The sequence below is a fragment of the Sarcophilus harrisii genome, chromosome 2 (assembly GCF_902635505.1).
Source record: "Sarcophilus harrisii chromosome 2, mSarHar1.11, whole genome shotgun sequence".
NCBI classification, from domain to species: Eukaryota; Metazoa; Chordata; class Mammalia; order Dasyuromorphia; family Dasyuridae; genus Sarcophilus; species Sarcophilus harrisii.
In genome coordinates this window covers 2,833,734-2,855,213 of record NC_045427.1, presented here as the reverse complement: position 1 = coordinate 2,855,213, position 21,480 = coordinate 2,833,734, and the positions used below count along the sequence as shown (strand labels likewise).

The 21,480-nt window shown below is 56.7% G+C and overlaps 1 protein-coding gene across 1 annotated transcript; it reads right to left on the bottom strand.

Moving 5' to 3' along the window:
• Positions 1 to 561: 561 nt before the first annotated feature.
• On the bottom strand, positions 562 to 16,181 carry LAPTM4A (lysosomal protein transmembrane 4 alpha). Its single transcript, XM_003758736.3, has 7 exons — positions 15,917 to 16,181; positions 4,656 to 4,776; positions 3,660 to 3,736; positions 3,232 to 3,354; positions 2,522 to 2,617; positions 2,114 to 2,212; positions 562 to 1,019 (listed from the first exon to the last, which is right to left on the bottom strand). Exons 1-7 carry the CDS (start codon positions 16,016 to 16,018, stop codon positions 945 to 947), a joined length of 693 nt encoding a protein of 230 aa, XP_003758784.1. The 5' UTR covers positions 16,019 to 16,181; the 3' UTR covers positions 562 to 944.
• Positions 16,182 to 21,480: the final 5,299 nt, after the last annotated feature.

Below are 21,480 nucleotides of genomic sequence, written 5' to 3'. Positions count from 1 at the left end.
GGGCCAAGCAGAGACTGAGTCACCTCCTCACATGCTCCCCTGGGACATCAGCCTGGCTCTCCCGACCTTCCTGTCATTTTCGAGCAAGCTCTCTTCCGACTCCAGAACCTCCCAGACCTTTCCCAGGCCAGCCAGGGGTCTGCGGGGGCCCCCAGGCCTCCCACTGGGCTCTCTCCCAAGAGAAGGGGGCCCCAGGGGCTCCTGACTGGGACCTGAATGGGCCAAGGCCTCCAAGGAGCCCCCTACTTGCTAAGAGTAGACTGGCCGGCTGCCTCCTCCCAGAGGCCGAAGCCCCTCTCCACCTTTGTCCAGAGCCGGCAGGAGGGAGGGGACCCCAGCTGCTTTATGCCCCACTATCGCCTGGGCACCTACTGGGGGGCGCTGAGCCCAGAGGACCCACAATCTAATTGGGGGAAGGGGGTTAGGGGCCTGGAGGTGGGGCTCCAGCCCCAGAACTCTGGAGCTCGGAGACACTCAGAGACTCACAGCCCCAGCTTGCCTCAGTTTCCCCAAACGAGCGGGGAGAACACAGCTGAGCAGTCAGACAGGAGATGAGGCCAATTTTGTTGAAAAGGTTTATTAATGCATCTTGTCAGAGAGAGAGAGAGAGAGAGAAAGGTTGAGACCCAGAGCCCGGCAGGGGGGCCTCCCCCCAGGGCCGGAGGGGGCCGGGCGGGGCATCCGGAGGCCCAGGGAGTCCCTGCTCTGGCCCGGCCCGGGGTCCAGAGCCCCTTCTGTGAAACCAATGCACTTAAACCAAACGTCAACCACAACGAAGGCCAAAGTCCACTCTACAAATGCCCCCCTCCCCCCAACATCCCATAATACTCATAAAGAACAAGGGTTCAAGCAATCGGAAAACAGGTCGTAGTGTGTGCGGGGGGGCCGGGGGGCGGGGGCTCCCCAAGGGGGCCCAGGGCGGGCGTGGCGACCCTGGCAGGGCCTCAGGCTGGGATGTACGGAGGGGGCGGATCCTTCTCGGGCATCTTCACCGCTGTCTCGTAGGTGGGCAGGATGTACTGGGGAGGAAGAGGTGGCGCATTAGTGGGCGGGGAGGGGACGTACTGGGGGGCACGGATGCCCTGAGAAGCTGCAGGCTGGGGGGCCGAGCAGGAGCCCCATTTTGTCCCATCTGCCGCCTCTCCCCCCCCGGGGGCCCCCCATGCCCTTCCACAGCCCTGCACACCCAGGACAGGAAAAGGGGGGCTGGCTGGTCCGGGGGAGTCGAGCCCAGAACGAGGCACCATCTATGCCACACGGGGGCCCGACCTACAAGTGACTCCCGGAGTTTGGGAGTCAGAGCGGCTGCCGCGATACCTGGCACACAGCAGGCGCTTAATAAATGGGCCTTGGATCTGGAGAGAGGGTGAGGAGCAGCAAAGCCCGGCCAGAGCGGGGGAGGCCCCGGCCACTGGTTCCCACAGTGAGGGGCATGGTGCTGCCTCCTGGAGGCCCGGGGGAGCCCCGGCAGCCCACTGAGCAGGGGGCGCCCCAAAAGGCCTGGGCTTTGGGGGAGCGGGGGAAGGGCAGGGGCAGAGGAGAGCCCAGTGCAAGGAGGGGGAGCAGGAGCTCTGCTTTGGACACCAGGGACACATCAAGGGACTGAACCAGGAGGAGCGGGTCTGAGAGGACAGGTCAGAGAACCCGGAGGAGGAGAACGGGGAGGGGGCAAGAGACCCCGGGGCCCTTGGCAGGGGGCAGCCCCAGGGGATGAGCCGCTGGGCTCCAAAGGGCAGGAGAGGTTGGGGGAGGGGTCCTGAGGATGGGGGAGACTGAAGGCAAGTGAGGGAGGGGTTCGGCCTGTTGGGGGAGTATCCTGAGTCACCCTGACACACGGACCCAGCTGGGAGGGTCCGGGCGAGGCGTGTGCCCAGGCTGGAACCCTGGGCTCAGGCTTCACATCACATCTGGGCCAAGGGGGGGGCGGGACTTCCTCCAGGCTCCGTGAGGCCGGGCTGGGCCCTGAGCTCAGGAGGCCTCTCCCGCAGGGCCCGGAGCCTCCCCTAAGCAGGCCTCGGCAACTGAATGGATCGAACCGTCCCCGGCACCTCTGGCAGCCCCATGCTTAGCACTTGCCCAAAGGGGGCCTAGGAAAGCTCTGCCCCGGCCTCACCTGCAGAGAAGCCTCGAAGGCCGGGTACACGGCGATCTCGGGGAGGTTTCTGTGGGTGATGTACTTGTAGCAGTTCCAGACACAATTGATGAGATAAGCCTGAGAAGAGAAGGGGAGCCCGTCACCCCAGAAGCCGAACACCCACAATTTCCTGGGCCATCCCGATGCCCCGGGCTAAGGCCAGGGCCCTGTCAGTGCAAACAGGTGATTTCTCGGGCTGCTCCTGGCCCTCATCCCTGGCCCCCTGCTCCACTCCCCAGCCTCAGTCCCCAGCCCCTCCCCCAGGCCCTACTCCCTGCCCCCCATCGTGCAAGGGTCATTTCTGGATATGTCTCTTGGAAGAGACCAGAGGGCCAGGCTGGGCCACAAGCCCGGGGGCAGACGGGGGCGGGGGTGCCAGTCACCCACCTTAAAAACGATGAACAGGGTGAAGAACACGAGGATCAGGAAGAGGAGGCAGCTCGAGTCCAGAGCCAGCAGGTCGTCCTTGTAGGGGAAGGGGGGCTGTGGGGAAGGCGACGGCTGTGAGTGCCCCCTGCCGGGCGGGCCAGGACCCTCCCCCTCACAGACTCAGGGGCCCAAGGCCAATGTCCCCGGCTTTCTGGGGTCTGCAGGGGGGAGGGGATGCCCACCAGCCCTGCCACCTTCCCATCCCCAATCACATGGCCCAGCCCCACCTGCACCTCCTATGCCCAGGAAGTCGCCAGCCTTGGCCCCTCCAGGCCCCTCACTCCTGGGCTGCCCTCAGCCTGCTCCGGCCCACCTGCCAACGGGCTTCACCCGGGGGGGAGCCCAAAGGCGGGCAGCAGCCCCCTTGGCCCCCAGGTGCTAGCCCCAGCACTGTGTCAGCCTGAGACCAAAGTCACGCCCCGGCCTGGCTCCGGGACGACCCAAGACCAGGGGGCCTTCTGGACCTTCATCTCCTTCTCTGCGAGGTCCCCACCAGCCCCGTGACCCAGCGCCAGGGACCGGCCCCCAATGGGAGTGGTCAAGTTCCCGCCCAGACCATCCAGCCGGGGCGATCTCTGTCCGCTGAGGGGCTGGGGGTCAGGAAGCAAAGAAAGGCTGAGGTCATCACCAGGGTGACCGCCAGTCCCGCCCCCACCACGGATACTCACGAGCTGGTCCAGGTAGTCTTTGATCTTGGGCAGGTAAGTGAGTGAGCTGATGGCCACCAGGCAGCTGAGGACAAAGTCAAAGAGCCGGTAGCAGAGGAAGGGGATCAGCCAGCCCACGCGATGCTGCGGAGGGAGAGGAGGAAGACACGCGTCAGCCGCCGGGGGAGGCTCCGGACCAGGGGCCCTCCCCTCCCCCCGCACAGGCTCCTGAACAGGGACCAATCCCTTCCCTGGCACCACCTTTGGACCGTCCCCTCTCCCTGCACTCGGGACTGGGGTCACACTGACTTAGGAAGGCCCCTTCCAGCCCCGGGCCCCAACACCCCCTTGTGGGAGCCGTGCCCTCTGGAGAGCGGCCCCTACCCCACGCTCCCACCGCCAGCAGGGCCCCAAGGTCAGTGACAGACAGAAAGGGGGCGGGCACTCACGGCGGCGGCTCCATAGACCATCATGGCGCTGATGGTGAACATGAGCAGCGAGAAGGCGAAGAGGACGCAGGCGTTCTCTAAAGACAAACACAGGAAGGTCAGCAAAGTGTGCAGAGTCCCCCGGCCCCACCTCGCGGGCCACAGCCCCTCCTCTGCCGCAGATGCAGGAAAAGCTCGGCTGCTCCCCGTGGCTGTGGTCCCCGAAAACCAGACGGGGGTGTCAAGCCCAGCCTCTGGGGCCCCTCCTGAATGTCTGAGGGCCGGAGGCCCCAGATCCCAATCTGACCCCCAGACACAAGGTCCTTCCCCTGACTCAGTTTCGCCAACTCTAAAATAAAGAGACAAAACTGCTCCCTCCCCAGTGGTTCAGCACTTGGCACAGGGCCTGGCACACAGGAGGGGCTTGGCTGTCAGTTCCCGCCCCGTGGCCCAGTGCCAGCCCCCTTGGCATTCCTCATTCGTGGGCACTTGCTCGGGCCATGTCCTGCTGGAGCTTCTCTCTCTCAGCGAGCCTCCTGCAGTCTTTCTGCCAACCCCTGGGACCCATTTCCAGGACACAGACGCCCGACCGGTCACAGCAGAGACGTAACAACTGGACAACAGGCCCATGACCTAAGAAGTCCGGACCCTTCCCTGCCACGTGTCTGCACCCCCAGACTTGTGGCTTAGCGGTGCCAGGGGGGAAAAGCAGAGCGCAGACTGGCAGGGTGCCAGCCCGTGGTACCCAAAGGTCCTGGGGAAGGAGCAGCCCACTTGGGCCCCAGGCTGCCCCGGGCCATTTCCTTCCCGGTTTTGGTGAGAGCTCTCCTTGATGCACACAGAGCTCTTCTGAAACACGCTTGGAAGACAAAGGGGAGAAAGGCAAGGAGCCTCGGGCGGCCGATGGGCGGCTTCAGGAGTCCAGACACAGCTATGCCCCTCAGCGCCTGCCCGGGTCAGCCCCCGGAAGGCCCAGCAGGAGGGAGGGGCTATGCCAGAGTGGAGCCTCCCACTTACCAGCCATCCTTTCCGAGGAGTAATAGTTCCCGATGACTTCATACTGAAGGTTGACAGTGGCCACCGTGTTGGGGTGAGTCACCTCCAAGGTCAGCAGGATTCCCACCAGCAGATTCACCACCTGGGAGAGAAAGGGCCGGCTCAGCTATCCCCAAACCTGGCTGGGCCTCCAGGGGCAATCAGAGCCTCGCAGTCCCTGGCAGCCATTCCCTCTAACTGGGGCCATTCCACGTGATCCTGGCCCAGCCGGGCAGAACGGCCAGAACTCAGACTGAGAACCGGGAGGGCCCATGCTCTGCCTGGCTCCCTGCCCACTTGATCTGCTTCAGGCTCAGCTTCCTCCTCTGCAATACAAGGGGAAGGAGTGAAAGGGAGCAAAGGCTAACAGATCCTCCCGACACCTCCAGGAAGGAAGTGCCTCTGTGATCCCCATTTTACAGATGAAGAAATGATGCAAACAGAAATTTGGTGACTTGTCCAAAGTCACTCGGCTAAGAAGTTTCTGAGGCTGGATTTGAATTCAGGTCCCCCAGAGGTGTGTTGTGAGGACCCAATGAGACAGTGGGTCTGGCGCCTCCTAAACTGCCCCACAGACACTGACAGCTGTTGCCATTTTGTCACTGTCGCCAGACAGACATCCACACCCCACCGAACATCGGAGACTCCATGGGAATTGAGAGCTGACATTTGTTGCAGGTCCCGCACAGGGCTGGAGCTCAGGTATGGAGCTGGCCACATCGAGCCCCTGAGGGCTTTGTTTTTCCACCCAAAAGCCATTTGTATTTATCTGCCCTAAATAAATATTCTTTATTAAAAAAGAAAAAAGGATTACACATCCAGAAGGTAGGTCATTACACTGCGGGGACAAGAAAAGTCATCTACTTGATGGAGAATATTTTAACTCTTAAGTCATGAGGGTAAAAAATATGAAAAAAGAGCAATACAATAATTGCCTATGCATATGCTTTGTAAATAAAAAGTTTCAATAAAAAATTTTTTTAAAAGAGCAATACAATAATTCCATGATGCAAACATTGCCCTGAAGGCAGAGAAAAACCAACAGTGAAACAAGGCCCGGGGATTTCACACTATTGCTCTCAATTAACGCCCCCTTTTAGAAAAAGAAAACAAACTACTTAAGTCAGGCCCAAAGCCTCAGGAGATGTGGAAGTGCTAAAAGCTGTATATTCTCTCTGTACATGATCTGGCGCAGAGACCAACCTGCTGGTCTGACCAGCATGCCCATCTTTGCCCCAAATGGGTCGCAGGCCCTCTCATCTGTAGCCCCAGAATCCAAGCTCCGATACTGGAGGGCGGCTCCTGCTGGACTGCCCCCAGCCCGATCTCCTAGGTCACTCTCCAAGCTGATAAACCCCAACAGAGCCTTGCAGAATTAGACGGACTGGGGAGTGGGCCCGTTAGGATGGGGCGGCTCTGTGGGAAGTCCCAGGCCTTCCCCTTCACCACCACCCATAGGCTGCTGTTCCCAGAGGGCCTGCTGGCTGTCCTCAAGCAGCTCAAGGACTCTGGACACAGGTAGGCTTCCCCCTTGTGGTCAAAGCTGAGCACGCTTTAAATGATCATTTGTGCCACGTGGAAGCCCTTCATATTATCTACTGGGAGTGGATGCCATGAGACGCATCTTTGTGCCAGCCTAGCCAGCTTCAGTCCCTGGAACGGGCAGGAGGCACAGCCTGTACTGCTGGCCAGGCCTACGACCAAGAGCTGGAAGGCTGGGGTGGAGGAAACCCCGGGGGTCCCCGTTCCTCGGGTTTGTTTCACTAAACTGTTGCCCACAGACAAGCAGAAGCCTACATCAGTGCCCATACCTAGCAACCGATGGGGGATTTTGTGCCAGGCTATGTGCCGGGCACTGTGCTAAATCCTGGGGTTGCCCAAAAAGGCAAAACAGCTCCTGCCCCCCAGAGGCTTACAATCAAGCAGGGAGACAAGCAAAGCTCTGCACAAACGAGCTACAGACAAAAACGGGAAGGTCTTTAAATGAGGAGGGATCAGGGAGGCCTTCTAGAGATGGGCTCGAACTTGGACTTTGACGCCAGGGAGGTCGGGACTGGGAGCAGGAGGAGAGCATTGCAGGCAGGGGGAAGCTGGAGAAGGGCGGAGTCAACAGATCAGTGTCAACGTGCATTTAAGAAGCGCCTACTATGTGCCAGCAAACCACCAGACACACAAGATATAGACATGGTCGCTGAGGAGCAGTCTGAGAGAAGGCCTTTGTTCTTGGGGCATCTGCAGGACTCAAAAGCCCAGAGGAGGAAAGGAGAGCCTGGCAGCTGAGAAAACGAGCAAGGATTTTGGCCAGCATCGTCAACGGGATGCAGGAAGCAAAATGGCCATGAAGGGTTTGGTGTGCTGGATTCTGAAGGGGCTGGGGAGGCTGGGGTGCTAGCTGCTCTTCACAAAGGTCACCCTGGTGGCCAACTGGAGACAGACAGGAAACAGGGGCCTGCACCTGGCAGCGCCATGATGTCAGAGGAGAAAAGGGCCATAATCTAGAGATGGAATGAAGGGGACATCAATAGGTTTAGAACAACAACTAGAAAGGGGAAAGGATATGAGGGATGAGAGAGAAATCCAAGAAAGGGACGGGATGTGAGGGATGAGAGAGGGAGGAATCCAAGCGAAGATCTGGTTTGTAAACCCGAATGACTGGCAAGTGACTTAACCTGTCTGCCTCAGTTTCTTCATCTATTCAATGGGGATCATAATGACACCTGCCTCCCAAGGTAGTTGTGAAAAGAAAATATTTGAAAATGTTCAATCCAATACCTGGCACACAGTGAGCATGACATAAATGTCAGTTATTGGAAATAACATCAACTAGCATTTATAGTTTTAAGCTTTGCAAAGTATGTTACAATTTAACCTCACTAGACTCACAACCACCCTAGGAGTTAGGGGACATCATCCTCACTTACAGGTGAGGAATCTGAGGCAAAAAGAGGTTGACTTGCTCAGGGACACCCTGCCAGAAACTGTTTCAAACTGGATTTGAACTCAGGTCTGGCTCCAGGTCTGGTATTCTGTCACAATGGTGCCTACTTAGCAGAGGTTCTGAGGAAAAGATCAGTTCAGTCTCATGTTGAATGAGACTGAAGGTCAGGAGAGAGGTAAGAGCTGGATAAATGGCTCAGAATCATCAGCATGGAGATGGCCTGATGGGAGGAGAAGGTGGGCAAGTCAGAGTCCTGGGCAAGAACGGCTTGGGAAAACTTAGGAAGAAGGCACACAAGGAGAGAGGAAGGAGCCTTTGTGTGTACGGCAGCCACTGTGAGGAGCTCGGCAGGACCATGTTAGGCAAAAGTCTAGCCGAATGGAGATAAGTCAGAAAGCGCTGACTCTCACAAGGCCCTTCCAAAAGCATGCTGGGTGAAGAGCAAACAAGCCGTTGAGACTGGGCATCTCTTCCAGCCTGCGGGAAAGAGCCCCAGGCAGCCGAGTAGTCCTCAGTCTCTAGACACAGGGTTGCCAAGCCATAAGGATCCTTCCTGCCTGTGAATGTCTGGAACATTCTGCTTGCCCCCTTCTTAAGACACAACAGCCCAGTCCCAGAGGACTCATGGTGAACAAAACAATCCACCTCCAGAGAAAGAACTGACAGTGTCTGAATACAGACTGAAGCATGCTATTTTCCCTTTTTTACTTACTTTTCTTGAACAAAGCAACTAATATGGAAAGGTTTTACATTATTGCACACATATAACTTATGAGTGACATACACATAAATACACATCTAGATATATACCTGTGTGTATGTATATATGTGTGTGTGTATGTGTTTATACATACATATAAAACCTGTATCGGAGAGGGAAGGTAGAAGGAGAGAGAGAATTTGCAACTCAAAATTTAAAAGGAAAAAAGTGTTAAAAATTGTTTGTTTGTTTTTTTAAATATCATTGAATAGCATACTTTGGTCCGTATTCAGACACCATCAGATCTTTCTCATTGTATTGCAGAGAATAGCTAAGCAGATCAAGTATAGCCCTCAAAAACAGGCTATTGCAACAGTCCAAGGTAGGAACAGTGTCAAAGGAGAGAAAGGGGCCTACTGGAAAGATGCTGCAGAGATGAAATCCATAAGAGATGCTGCAGAGATGAAACCCCCAAAAGATGCTGCAGAGGTGCAAGCTACAAGACATAATGCAGAGTTGCAAGCTACAAGGAATGATACAGAGATGAAACCCCAGGAGACGCTGCAGAGTACAATCTACAAGAGATACTGCAGAGGTGAAATCCACAAGAAATGATGCAGAGATGAACCCCCCCAGGAGATGCTGTAGAGTACAATCTACAAGAAATACTGTAAAGGTGTAAGCTACAAGACATGATGCAGAGTTACAAGCTACAAGGAACGATACAGAGATGAAACCCCTAGGAGATGCTACAGAGTGCAATCTACAAGAGATGCTACAGAGTGCAATCTACAAGAGATACTGCAGAAGTGCAAGCTACAAGATATGATGCAGAGGTGAAATCCACAAGGAATGATACAGAGATCAAACTCCCAGGAGATGCTACAGAGTGCAATCTACAAGAGATGCTACAGAGTGCAATCTACAAGAGATGCTGCAGAAGTGCAAGCTACAAGATATGATGCAGAAGTGAAATCCATAAGAAATGATGCAGAGATGAAACCCCCAGGAGATGCTGCGAGTGCAATCTACAAGAAATACTGTAAAGGTGTAATCTACAAGACATGATGTAGAGTTGCAAGCTACAAGAAATGATGCAGAGATGAAACTCCCAAGAGATGCTGCAGAGGTGAAATTCACAAGAAATGCTGCAGAGGTAAAATCCACAAGAGATGCTGCAGAGTTACAAGCTACATAACATGATGCAGAGATGAAACCCCCAATAGAGGCTGCAGAACTGAAATCAACAGGCCTTGATGACAGCTCAGATATGGGCGATGAAGGAAAGCAGGGAGTCAAGCAAGTCTTGGTGACTGGAAGGGGAAGTGTAGTGTTCTGGTTGATTTTTTGGAGGTCTTGGACCAGCCTTCCTTTCAGCTTAGTAATCATCATGAGAAAAGCCAGGGATAAAGTCCAAATGCTTTATTATCTCCTTCACAATCTAGTTTCCTTGCCTGGGGCCTGGGCCAGCTTTCTTGAGGTCCTCCAGAATGTGCCTTGGTTTCTGTGGAAGAAGCAGGAAGACCACCACCACAGTCTCTGTCTTGAAGTCTGTCTCAGTCCGAGGGCTTTGTGCTCCAGCCTCCAGCCACCACAAAGGTGGGAGATGAAATGAATCTCTCTGGCTCAGTTTATCCCAGCTTATATGCAGTATACTCAATATAAACCAATCATTATATCACTAGGGAACCATTATTTGTTGCAAGATTAAATCAATCATGCTGAACTAGAGATCGATTAAGCACCATGCTAAACCAGATAACCATAGTCTTATCAATTCCACTAACTTCCACCTAATAAGAATCCTTGTTTCAAGTACAAAGTTCTGGCCCCTAACAGGGAAGTGGTACCCTTACCAGTAACAGGAACTTTTAAAAAGGGAGAGAGGACACTGAAAAATGAATGAAAATGTGTTAATACTTGAATAGAAATTCCTGAAGGCTCAAGGACAGAGACAAGGAGAGGTAGAGCTGAAGGGGAAAAGGGTAGTAAAGTTTCAGGAGCAGAGGGAACTTACTTTCAGTCAACTGGGATTCAGTATCACTGAAAATGAGAATAAGAGGGAATGGGAGCTTTTGAGTCAATGGGAATGAATCTAGGCAGAGTAACAAAGTATGGGAACAGTTCTGATGATGATGGAAGATGATTGAAATGATCTCTCTCCAGCTAATTAACTTATTTCTTCAGTACCATACCAAACTACCAAAGAACTATTTTATAGTTAGAAAAATTACAACAAAATCCCTCTGGAGAAACAAAAGGTCAAGAATATCAAGGGAATCAATGAATAAAAAAGTGGAGAAGGCACTAGTTGTAATCATCTAAAAATCTAGTACTGGCTAAGAAACAGAGTACTGGATTAGTGAAATAAAATGGGTACATGATACACAGAAGTAAACAGTTATGGTTACCTAGTGTATGATAAACCCAAAGATTTCAGCAAATAGGGCAAGAACTCAACATTTGACAAAAATTACTGAGAAAGCTGGAAAGCAGCTTAGTGGAAATTAAGAATAGACCAACATCTCATCACACATGCCAAGAGAAGGTTAACATGGGTACATGAATTGGATAAAAAGGTGATATCACAAACAAATTAGAGGCACATAGAAGAAATTATCTGCCTGATCTACGGAGGACAGAAAAGTTCATGTTCAAACAAGAGACCTTAGAAAGGCTCACAGGAAGTAAAGTGGATAATTTTGATCATATGAAATTAACAATTTTTTAAACAAAACCAATGCAATCAAAATTAAAAGTAAACCGAGAGGAAATTTTATTGCAAGTTTCTCTGATAAAGGCTTCATATCTCAAGCATATGGATAAGTGAGCCAAATTTGAATAAAGAGCCATATTCCAATTGATAAATGGTAACAGATGAACAGGCAGTTTTCAAAAGAAGAAACAAAAGCTATCAATAATTATATGAAAAAATGTTCTAAATCCTAACAATCAGAGAACTGCAAATTAAAATAATTCCAAGGTACTACCTCATACCCATCAGTTTAGCTAATATAACCAAAAAGGAAAATAACACATACAAGAGAAAAAGGAAGTATATTCATCCATTGTTGGTAGAGTTGTGAACTGGTGCAACCACTCTGAAAAACAGTTTGGAAGCATGCCCAAAGGACTAAAAACCTGCATGCCCTTTCACCCAACAATATCATTATAAGGCCAGTCCTCCAAAGAGATCAGTGAAAGAGCTAAAAAGGACCTATGTGTATAAAAAATTTTTTTTAGCAATTTTGGTGGGGACAAAAAAACTGGATGTTGAGAGGATGGACACCCAGCGATTGGGGAACGACTGAACAAGTTGTGGTATACTACCACTGAAAGAAATACTGTTGCACTAGAAGAAATTAGGAGCAGGATGGTTTCAGAAAAGCCTGGGAAAGCTATATAGATTGATGCAAAGTGAATGAAGTGAGCAGAACCGGAAGAACATTGTACATGGTGACAGCAATGTTATACAGGGATCAGCTGTAAATACTTAGCTACTCTGGAACTATGAAGTCTGATGCATTGTCTCTAAGGCCAGAAGGCAGCTAACATCCCGGGCATTCATGAAGTGGATTAGTCTGTACTCACGTACTCATAGTACTACCATGGCCCACTAACCCTGGCTAATACGAACACAACACTCGTTTTTAGGTTTGCAAAGCGCTGTATATATCCTCAAAACAACACTGAGAGGGAAGTCATTATTATATTATTACCCCCATTTCAAAATGAAAAGATCAGAAAAAAATATGGCTTTAACTACCTGAGTCTCAAAATCCGAGTCTGAAAATTCGCTGGGAGGTCATATAAATGATATGTAACAGCTGTATTTTAATTCTAGCACTTCCTGATGGGATCCTGAGCAATTCTTTTCCAGAGGGCCCCTGACCTATGATGCTGCTAAAAGCATTCACATAAGGGCTAACCTTCAGAGCAATCTCAAACTCCGAAAAGCAGCCATCAGCTTGTGCTCTGAAGGAATTTCTGCAAAAACTACTCCCCTCCTCTTGGCTCTGCTGCTTCCTGTTCCTGACCCTCAACAGAACTCATCACTGGGGGCAACCGTAGCTTGGTAGCATCCCCCTTCTGTTTCCCAAGGGCATACTCGGTCTCAAGTTCAATGCTTGCTGTTGAGATTGAAATACAGTGTAGGGCTGCTTCCTCTGTACCCTCTCAGCACTGGTCCTCACAAAACAAGGATGCCAGTGGCCTCCAGGGAGCAAGGCCATCAGCTTCTTGGACCGTTTCAAAACACCAAAAGGAAATGTGAGGAGACCAGCTTCCGCTCAGACTTTTCTAGGAACGTTTCTTCAATGAAATGTTTGCATATATGTTAAACTGGGATTCGCCAAGCCAGTCCTTGTGGCACTAGTAATTAACAATGCAAAGAAAAAAGATTTTTCAAAATTTCAAGCAACTGATAAGCTAAAGTCAGGGATCAGATAAAAAGGGGAAAGGAATACCACAAGGGGCCACAGGCTGTGAGGGGCAGGAATGGCGTCAGAGCTCTGACTTCAGGACCACGAGGGACTTCCTGCTGGAGGAAACTGCCGTGGGAGGTCTGCATCTTCTCGACATGGCCAGGACGAGACCTTCCTGCTTCTGTTCAGGGCCCTAGCCACCCTCCTACACTGTCTCTCTGGGGGATGTGAAATATGGAAACTTAAATTTGGGGAGTTAGAAAATAGTTTGCTTTGTTCACCTTTTAAACAAACCAAAAGGATGGAAGAAGTCCCAGTGGGATGGATCCTGTTTCCTCCTTCACATCAGCTACAGCTTCCCTAGAAATACTTCCTCCTGACACTCTAAAATTGAAAATTCACAATGAATAAACTGACCCAAAAGGAGGATTCCACCACAGCAAGGTAGGGTCGGGGGAGAGGCCGTTCAAGTGGGCTTGGGGGAAGAGGGCAAAAATGGGTAAGATCAAAAGGAAGGGGCTCCTCTGAAGAAACCAGCAATCCCGTGGTTTGGCTCAAACTCTGTCCACTTGCCAATGACAAGAATGCCCTGCACCAGAGGGTCCTTCCTCCAGTTCCCATCCCCTTCTTTGGGCTCAAGGGTCCTTCCTTCCATCAGCAGAGGACAAAAATGAGGAAAAAATGCCAAGTGCTCCATCGGGGCACCACAAACTCCCATTTCCTCTGATTTTCCTGTGGGTGAACCTTTTTAAGTGGGTATCTTCCCGACAAGAATGAAGGGCACTTTCCCCACTGGGGGTGGAATAGCAGCAGACAGGAGCTGTGGCCGGCTGAGGTGGACCAGAAACTAGCCTTAAACTAAAACTTCCAATCGGTGCTCACCTTAACCTATGCCAAAGCCTGCCCGATGAATGCTCATCTTTTTCTTGGCAGAGAACTAACCCCAGGGGTGGAGGGGGAATGTGTTTACACGGTGCCTCCCCGATACCAGGCTCTGGGCTAAGCACAGCCCTGGCCCCCGCTCCCACCGTGATCTCATTTGGTCCCCACAAGACAGAGGGTGGACGCCTGCTGCCACTGCTCTCCTCCACCCCCTGGCTGAGCCGTTTGGTACTTTTACCAAGGGCACTTTATCAAACTTGCTGATGTCTTCTACAAAGCTAGAGGCAAGAGCTAATCTTGAGGCACTGACAGGACAGAGAACTGGGCTGAACTGGAAACTCCTCGGGGGGGAAATGACAATCTTCCACCTAGGCCCTGTGAGTCAGCAGAGGGAGGTCCCGATAAGGCGGTTTGAAGGACGGAGGAAGGGAAGACAAGATGGCCCTCACCAAGCTTTAGCTGACCCACAGGAGGCCCGGCTAGGAGGACCACTTGCTGGGCAAGCAGGGACTGTCACACATGGGCGGCATTACATGGGATGAGGTGGGCCCCAACATCTCTCCAATTCTATGGTCCAGGCCTCAGAGACCAGGACACGAGCTGCCTTCTTGGGGCACACTGAGCTCATCCCCTCTCATTTGAGCCCCTCTGGGTCTCCGGCCAGAGGCAGGATCTCTGGGAAAGGGCCCGGATGGCTTGGTCCCCTTCTCAGCCTAATTGTAAACTACTTCACACAACCTCAACAAACACCTGCCTCACCCTGGTGAGGGAGAGTGCCAAGGTGCCGGGGATAGAGACTTAAAAAACAAGGAAGACAAGACCCAGAACGTTGCCACCAAGTGTGGGCAGAGACAGCAGAAAAGGCCGGGCCGGGGCCCCTGCTGCTTCCTCCCCCAGGCAGCTCCCTGCTGAGCCTCCCACATCTGGCCCTGGGAAGGCTTCCTAGGTCCAACAGGAGGAGGCTATTGCTGGCAGGGCCCCGTCTTTTTGCTTCCTTGCATTTCCACATTCATATTCTAAGCAGGCTGTCGGGCTGGGGACAGAGGGACAAAGTAGATGTCCGGCCCCCTGGGAACTTACAGAGCTTTAGAGGAAACAAGGTATAACTTCGTCAGGACAGGACTTTCCCTTCTTGTAACCAATGATCCCATGTGCCTTTTTGGCCTTGGGGGTGAGGGGGTGGAACCTGACCGGGACCCAGAGCGATGCGGGGGAGTCTGGGAAGCAGACGGGGGCCGCCAAAGGCTCAGAAGGGGAGACGGCCAGAGAAGCGGGTCAGTCTGGCGGCCCATGGAGCCCGGGGGAAAGGCAGCCGGGCCAGAGGAGAGACGGCGCTTTATGGAGCACCCAGGAGCCCTCCCTCAGTTCTGAAACACAAGCACAGGAGGAGGGAGAGTCTGACTCAGTCCCTCTGCGTCAGAACCGAGGAATTGGCCTCCCATGGCCCGGCCCCTCCCCACCCCCTCCCCCTATCAGTTTTCTACTAAGGGTCAGGGCCCCCCCCCAGCCCAGGGCCTTTGTCTGACGGACCGAGACCCCGAGGCCCGCGGCCCGTATCTGCGGCAGGAGCTGAGGCCGGACCTCTCCAGGGCCCGGGGCCCCTCCCCCCTCCAGGGGAGGGCCTGGCCAAGAACAGTCACAAGTTTATAAACAGCAAAAAACGCCAGTCTCGGACCGACAATAAATCTGGTCAGAAAAGAGCGCTCTCCCCCTCCCTCCCCCAGCTTGTCCGAGAATCTTTCTGTTCCCAAAGATACAATGGAGGAAAAAAGCAGCCGCGCAGAAGGCAGCGGGCCGGGCCAGGCTCCGAGGGGGAGGACACAGGACCCGAACCCCGCCCCCCCACGCTAGAGACCGGGGGAGGGGGGCGGCCTCCGGGGGGAGGGGCGGCCTCCGGGGGGAGGGGCACGCTGTCGGAACCCCAGCCCCCCCCCCCCCCCCCCCCGCATCATCTCCCACGGGGATGGGAGGCCCTTCCGACCTCCGGGCCTCGGGAGTTCTCTGCCTAAAGTCTCAGACCCCAGGAACAGACAAGCCCCGTCCTCCTCAATTCACCGAGCCCTCCCCTCCGAAACTCAACTCAACACGCGACGTTTAAAGCGGGGCCAGCCCACCGCGGCGCAGGCGCGTTCCCCAAAGGGCCTGCCGCCCTCACGGCGCATGCGCGAAGCTCCGGGTCCTCCCCCGCCCTCCCTCCGGCTCCGAGCGCATGTGCACAAGCGCAGAGGCGTTAAATTTCTCCCACACATACATACATACACACACACGCCCGCCCCGCCCCCTCCCTCCGCGGGCTCACCATGTACCAGGTCCCCAGGATGATGGCCCCGGTGCGGACATGGCACAAGCCGCAGCACCAGGTGCTGTAAAACCGGTCCCCGCGGCTCCGTTTGAACGTCATGGGTGCGGTCGGTCGCCTTATCGGCCTCACGCCAAAGGACCGGCTTCCCCGACGTCGAGCGAGCCGACACCCTGGGCCTCCTCAGCAGCTCTGCCTCCGCACTTCCTCAGGCCACCTCCTCCTCCTCCAGCCTCGGCCCCGCCCCCAAGCCGATGGACGCCTGCGCACCGGACAGCCCCGCGAGACCGCCCCGTCGGCCCCGCCCCCGACCCGGGGCCCAATGGAAGGGGGCGTGAGGAGCCGGAGGGGCGGGACCCACGCGCCTCGGCCAATCCGGAGAGGTCTCGTGCGCCTTGCTCCCCCTCCCCCCGCCCTTTGAGCTGGCGTAGCGGGGCGACGGCGGTCCGTTAGTGTACGTGAAGGACGCTCGGCGTCTTCGAGGAAAGGGTGGGTTTTTCCCGGCTGCCCCGAGGTTCCCCATTCTCCGGCTCCCGAGGGCTGGGGATCGGGGCCAGCGAGTTAGGAACCTCAGGGGAGCTGTGGCGAGGCGGGGCTGACTTCGGCCGAGGGGGGGGTGGGGAGGGGCATATGACTGTGGGAGGTGCCTTGGATGACGTCACCTCGAGGGCGGGGCCGAGGGAGCAAGAGAGGACCGTCCTTCTCAATCCCTGAGGGATGGAAGAAAAAAAAAACCTGGTCGGACCCGCCAGGAGCACCGGCCCCCGCCTCCCGCAGCGGCCTCAGTTTCCTCTTCTGTGAAACGGGCACAATGACATCCCCGCCTTCCAGGAGTAATGATTCGCAAGATCCCGATTTGCGGGCGCCTAATCGATGCCTGTTCCCTCCTCAGGCCATTGGCTGATGGCCCCCCAGCCCGCCTGCGCGCTTCCCGGCCCCCGCCTCCGCAGCCCCTCGGGGTCTCGCCCCAAATTCCCGCGGTGAACGGTCCGAGAACTTGGGGGAGTCAGAAACAAGCGGACCCCCAAAGTCAGAAAACAGACGTTTCCTTGAGAAAGTCCCCGGGAACTGGGACAGGAGCAGGCCGCTCTCTTCCCCCCCCCCCCCAAGGGATTGGTCGGTTCCCCTTTGGGTTACATCATCCCTCACATGCTACTGCCCCCTCCTTCCTCCTCATCCCCCGCACGCTCTGGGGCTCCGTGGGGGGTCCCGGCGCTCGGGCTGCGCCTGGGCTCGGGCCCGCGCCTGGCCCCGGGGGCCGCGCCTCGGCCTGCGGGGCCCCGGCTGGCGCTCCGGGGGGCCTGACCGCTCCGGGGCCCGCGCCTGACTGGCGCTCGGGCCCGCGCCTGACGCGCTCCGGGGGCCCAGGCCTGACCCAGCGCTCCGGGGGCCCGCCCGCTGGGCTGGGGGCCCGCGCGCGCGCTCCGGGCCCGCGCCCCTGGCGCTCCGGGGCCCGCGCCTGGCGCTCCGAGGCCCCGCCCTGGCGCTCCCGGGGCCCGCGCCTCGCTCCGGGGGCCCGCGCCGCTGGCGCTCGGGGCCCCTGACTGGCCCTGCGGGGGCCCCGCCCTGGCCTCCGGGGGAGCCGGCCTCCCGGGGCCGCGCCCCTGGCGGGGGCCAGCGCCTGACTGACCTGCGGGGGCCCCGCCTGGCGCTCCCGGGGAGCCCCGCCTGGCGCTCCCGGGGCCCGCCGGCGCTCCCGGGGGCCCGCGCCGCTGGCCTTTCCGGGGAGCCCGCGCTGGCTGGCGCTCCGGGGCAGCGCCCGGCGGCGCTCCGGGGGCCCGCGCCGCCCCGCTCCCGGGGCCCCGGCCCCCGCGCTCCGGGGGCCCGCCTGCCCGGCCTCCGGGGCCCGCGCCTGACGGCTGGGGGGCCCGCGCCCTGCCCGCGCTCCGGGGCCCCCCCGGCGCTCCGGGCCCGCGCCTGACGCTCCGGGGAGCCCCCGCCTGACGCTCCCGGGAGCCCGCGCCTGACGCTCCGGGGGCCCGCGCCTGACGCTCCGGGGGCCCGGCGCCCTGGCTGGCCTGCGGGCCCGCGCCTGGCGCTCCCGGGGGCCGCGCCTGGCGCTCCCGGGGCCCGCGCCTGGCGCTCCGGGGCCACGCCTGACTGGCCTTTGCGGGAGCCCGCCTGGCTCCGGGGGCCGCGCCTGCGCTCCCGGGCCAGCGCCTGGCGCTCCGGGGCCGCGCCTGGCCTCCGGGGCCCGCGCCTGGCCCGCTCCGGGGGCCGCGCCTGACTGACGCTCCGGGGAGCCCGCGCCTGACTGACGCTCCGGGGAGCCCGCGCCTGACTGACGCTCCGGGGAGCCCGCGCCTGACTGACGCTCCGGGGAGCCCGCGCCTGACTGACGCTCCGGGGAGCCCGCGCCTGACTGACGCTCCGGGGAGCCCGCGCCTGACTGACGCTCCGGGGAGCCCGCGCCTGACTGACGCTCCGGGGAGCCCGCGCCTGACTGACGCTCCGGGGAGCCCGCGCCTGACTGACGCTCCGGGGAGCCCGCGCCTGACTGACGCTCCGGGGAGCCCGCGCCTGACTGACGCTCCGGGGAGCCCGCGCCTGACTGACGCTCCGGGGAGCCCGCGCCTGACTGACGCTCCGGGGAGCCCGCGCCTGACTGACGCTCCGGGGAGCCCGCGCCTGACGCTCCGGGAGCCCCCGCCTGACGCTCCGGGGAGCCCGCGACTGACGCTGCGGGAGCCCGCGCCTGAGGCTCCGGGAGCCCGCGCCGCCCTTGGATCTGGCCAGCTTAAGCCAGTTTCTAGCAGCGAGTCTCCGTCTGAAAGCTCCTTGGTCAGACTTTACGTGACCTTGAGGCTCCGGGTTTCCGAGGAAGCGAAGTTTCTGTGAAGCTCTGCGGAAACTTGCCCACGTCTGTCCCACGGAGCGCCGGGCCCAGAATCCGGGAGCCCCGAGTTCGGATCCGCCCTCAGACGCGTCCCTGGGGGCCCCCCGTCACCCCTGGGCCTGCCGGCGCCTCCGGGGAGTCTGAGCCTCCAGCTCGCACAAGGGGGAAAGCCGGCTGCCCGCGGCGGCGGGGAGGGCTCCCCCCTGGGATGCCTCCCCACCTTTAGTGGGATCCCGACTGTTGTAGCCTGCGGGAAGGGGGCGGGGGAGGCTCCGGGTTCCGCTTCCTTGAGCAGGTCTTTATAATAAAGTTAATAGAATATATACAATATAATAAATGAATTTGGTGCATCAAACTAACGCAATGACTTGTCCGACACTTGCGCTTGAATGGAGCGGAGAAAGGAGACGTGGGGAAGAGCCCACATGGCCAGAGAGGCTCACAGACCCTCCAGGGTTCTAAGGGCATTTCTGCCCGGGGACTCTGCGTGACCCACAGCCAGCTGGAGGGGAATAACACCAGGGTGTCTGGAGAGGGAGGAAGGAGTCGGGGGTGGGCAGGAGGCGCCCCCTTCTCAGAAACAGCCGGAGGACCGGACACTCGCCACACGCTTCTGACAGTGGGCCTAGAAATGGGCAGACTCTACCCCGGAACCAGGAGATAAGGAAGCCGGGAGACAACCCTGGAGGAGACAGTCACCGAGGCCCCACCGCAAGGGAGACATTAGAAGGAAAAGGAAAGAACAGGCATCCCAAGCAATGCCAGTCAATTAGGGAGTGGCTAAACTGGGTCATCGGCAATGCCCCCTGACCCCTCTCTGCCCCCTCCCTCCGCCCTCCTCCTGACCGGACTGGAAAAATGGGAAAATGTGCCTTTTTCTTGTGTTTCCCTTCAAGGCTTGGTCTGGTATATTTTCTAGATCTCTTTGGAACAGTTGTGAAGAGCACAGCAATCCCCGCACTCCCATTGTCCGCTAGGGCGGACCTGTGTCTAGGGGATGTTGTCCGCTAGGGCGAACCACGATGCCCAGAGCGCTGGATCTGGACTCAGGAAGGTTCACATTCCGCCATCGACCCCATGTGACTTGGGGCAAGTCATGAACCACTATCTGCCTCAGTTTCCCCAATGGTATAATAGGGATAGTAACAGCTCCTACCTCTCCAGGTTGTTGTCAGGATCAACTAAGAACCGTTTGCAAAGCACTTAGCACAGTGCAGCCCCAGGAGGAGCTTAACAAGTTTGTTTCCTTCCTTCGGGGAGCATCTTTTCTGGGTTCCTGCCCCGAGTCTGAGAGCAGGGCTGAAGCATTCTGATTCCTTCCAGGGCAGCTCTCCCCTCCCCCCGAAGGCAAATATTCCAATATCTTGGTTCATAACTGATCCCAAAGAGTGATATCCGCCACATATGCTGCTTGTGGAGGCGTCAGGCCAGTTCGCCCATCGGAACTGATCAGGGACTTCAGGGCATTTAGTGTAAAGCCTTCAATTGACCGATTCGCCTGAAAGATCCAGACTTTGCTGAGACCTAGGGAAAAACCAGGGCCGATCTCTGGAGGCTCTCAGAGGGCAGGGAGCCTTGTGGAGCCCAATAGTTGTGTGGGCAGGCCCCGGCCTCCCTGTTCTGAGACGTGGCCCATCAGGCGATTGCCAACATCCCCGGGCACCAAATTGGGATTGCCCAACTCGCTGCACTCTCAGGGGTGGGCAGCTGCCCAGTCTCCTTAAATAGAGCCCTTCTGAGGAGAGATGTGCACCCCTGCAGGGGCGGATCTGTCTGAGGGGACCAATGTCCACAAACGGGGCCGCCTGCCTGCGGCAGAGCTCGTCCTTGCCCCCGACCGGAGTGCCGGCAGAGGCGGTGGAACAGTGGCAGCTGCTGGGATTGGGAAGGTCTTCCTCTCCCCTCCCTTCCCTGCTGCTAGTCTGGCTCACCCAATGCTGTCACTTGCCTCTCATTCACACTTGTGCTTCTAGAAGACCCTTGTCTACATCCTCCATCAGCTGGTCACAAGGGCTCACCCTCGCTCCTCCTTGCCCTGATGTGGAAGGGATGACAGAGACCCACATCCAGCACCACTCCATGGCTCCGACCCGACTCCCCATCTCACAGAACTAAGCGGTCTGTTCCCATCCTGGCTCCCGGCTCCCCTTGTTCTGGAACCGCCCACATGCTCCCTCTGTCTCTCCACTGCCCGCTGACCTTCAGTACTTTGGAAACTGTTGGGTTCTATGACTCACTGTCACCTCATGAGTCCAAAATGTCTCCACCGATTCGCCCACAGTGCTAGGGGAAACAGCACACAGAATGGCAAAAGCAGGGAGAATTTTGCTTTTTCTTTTTAAGTACAATTTCTGAGAATTTTTCTCAAATTGTAATGCTGGAGAAACTGAGGCAAGATAGAGAGATCTAATATTTTGAGTTTCTGAGAGGGAGAGATTTTCGGGGGGGGGGGGGTTAAATCAGAATCCATTATTCCCCCCAGGGCTGAATTGGACTTTCAAAGAATTCAGCATGGAATGTGAGATTCCAATGATTTTTATATGGCGTTAGAGATTGGGGAGACAAAGGCAAGGGGGTGGAGTCCGAACACTGGTGAGCACGGGAATTTCCAGAAAGGGACCATTAATTCTGTTCTGACAGGTTGGGGAGTGAGAGCCATAAATTCTTGATAACTTAGGAGGGCTTAGGAGCCAAGATGTCAGAAATAGATCTCCCCCTTATCTGAAAT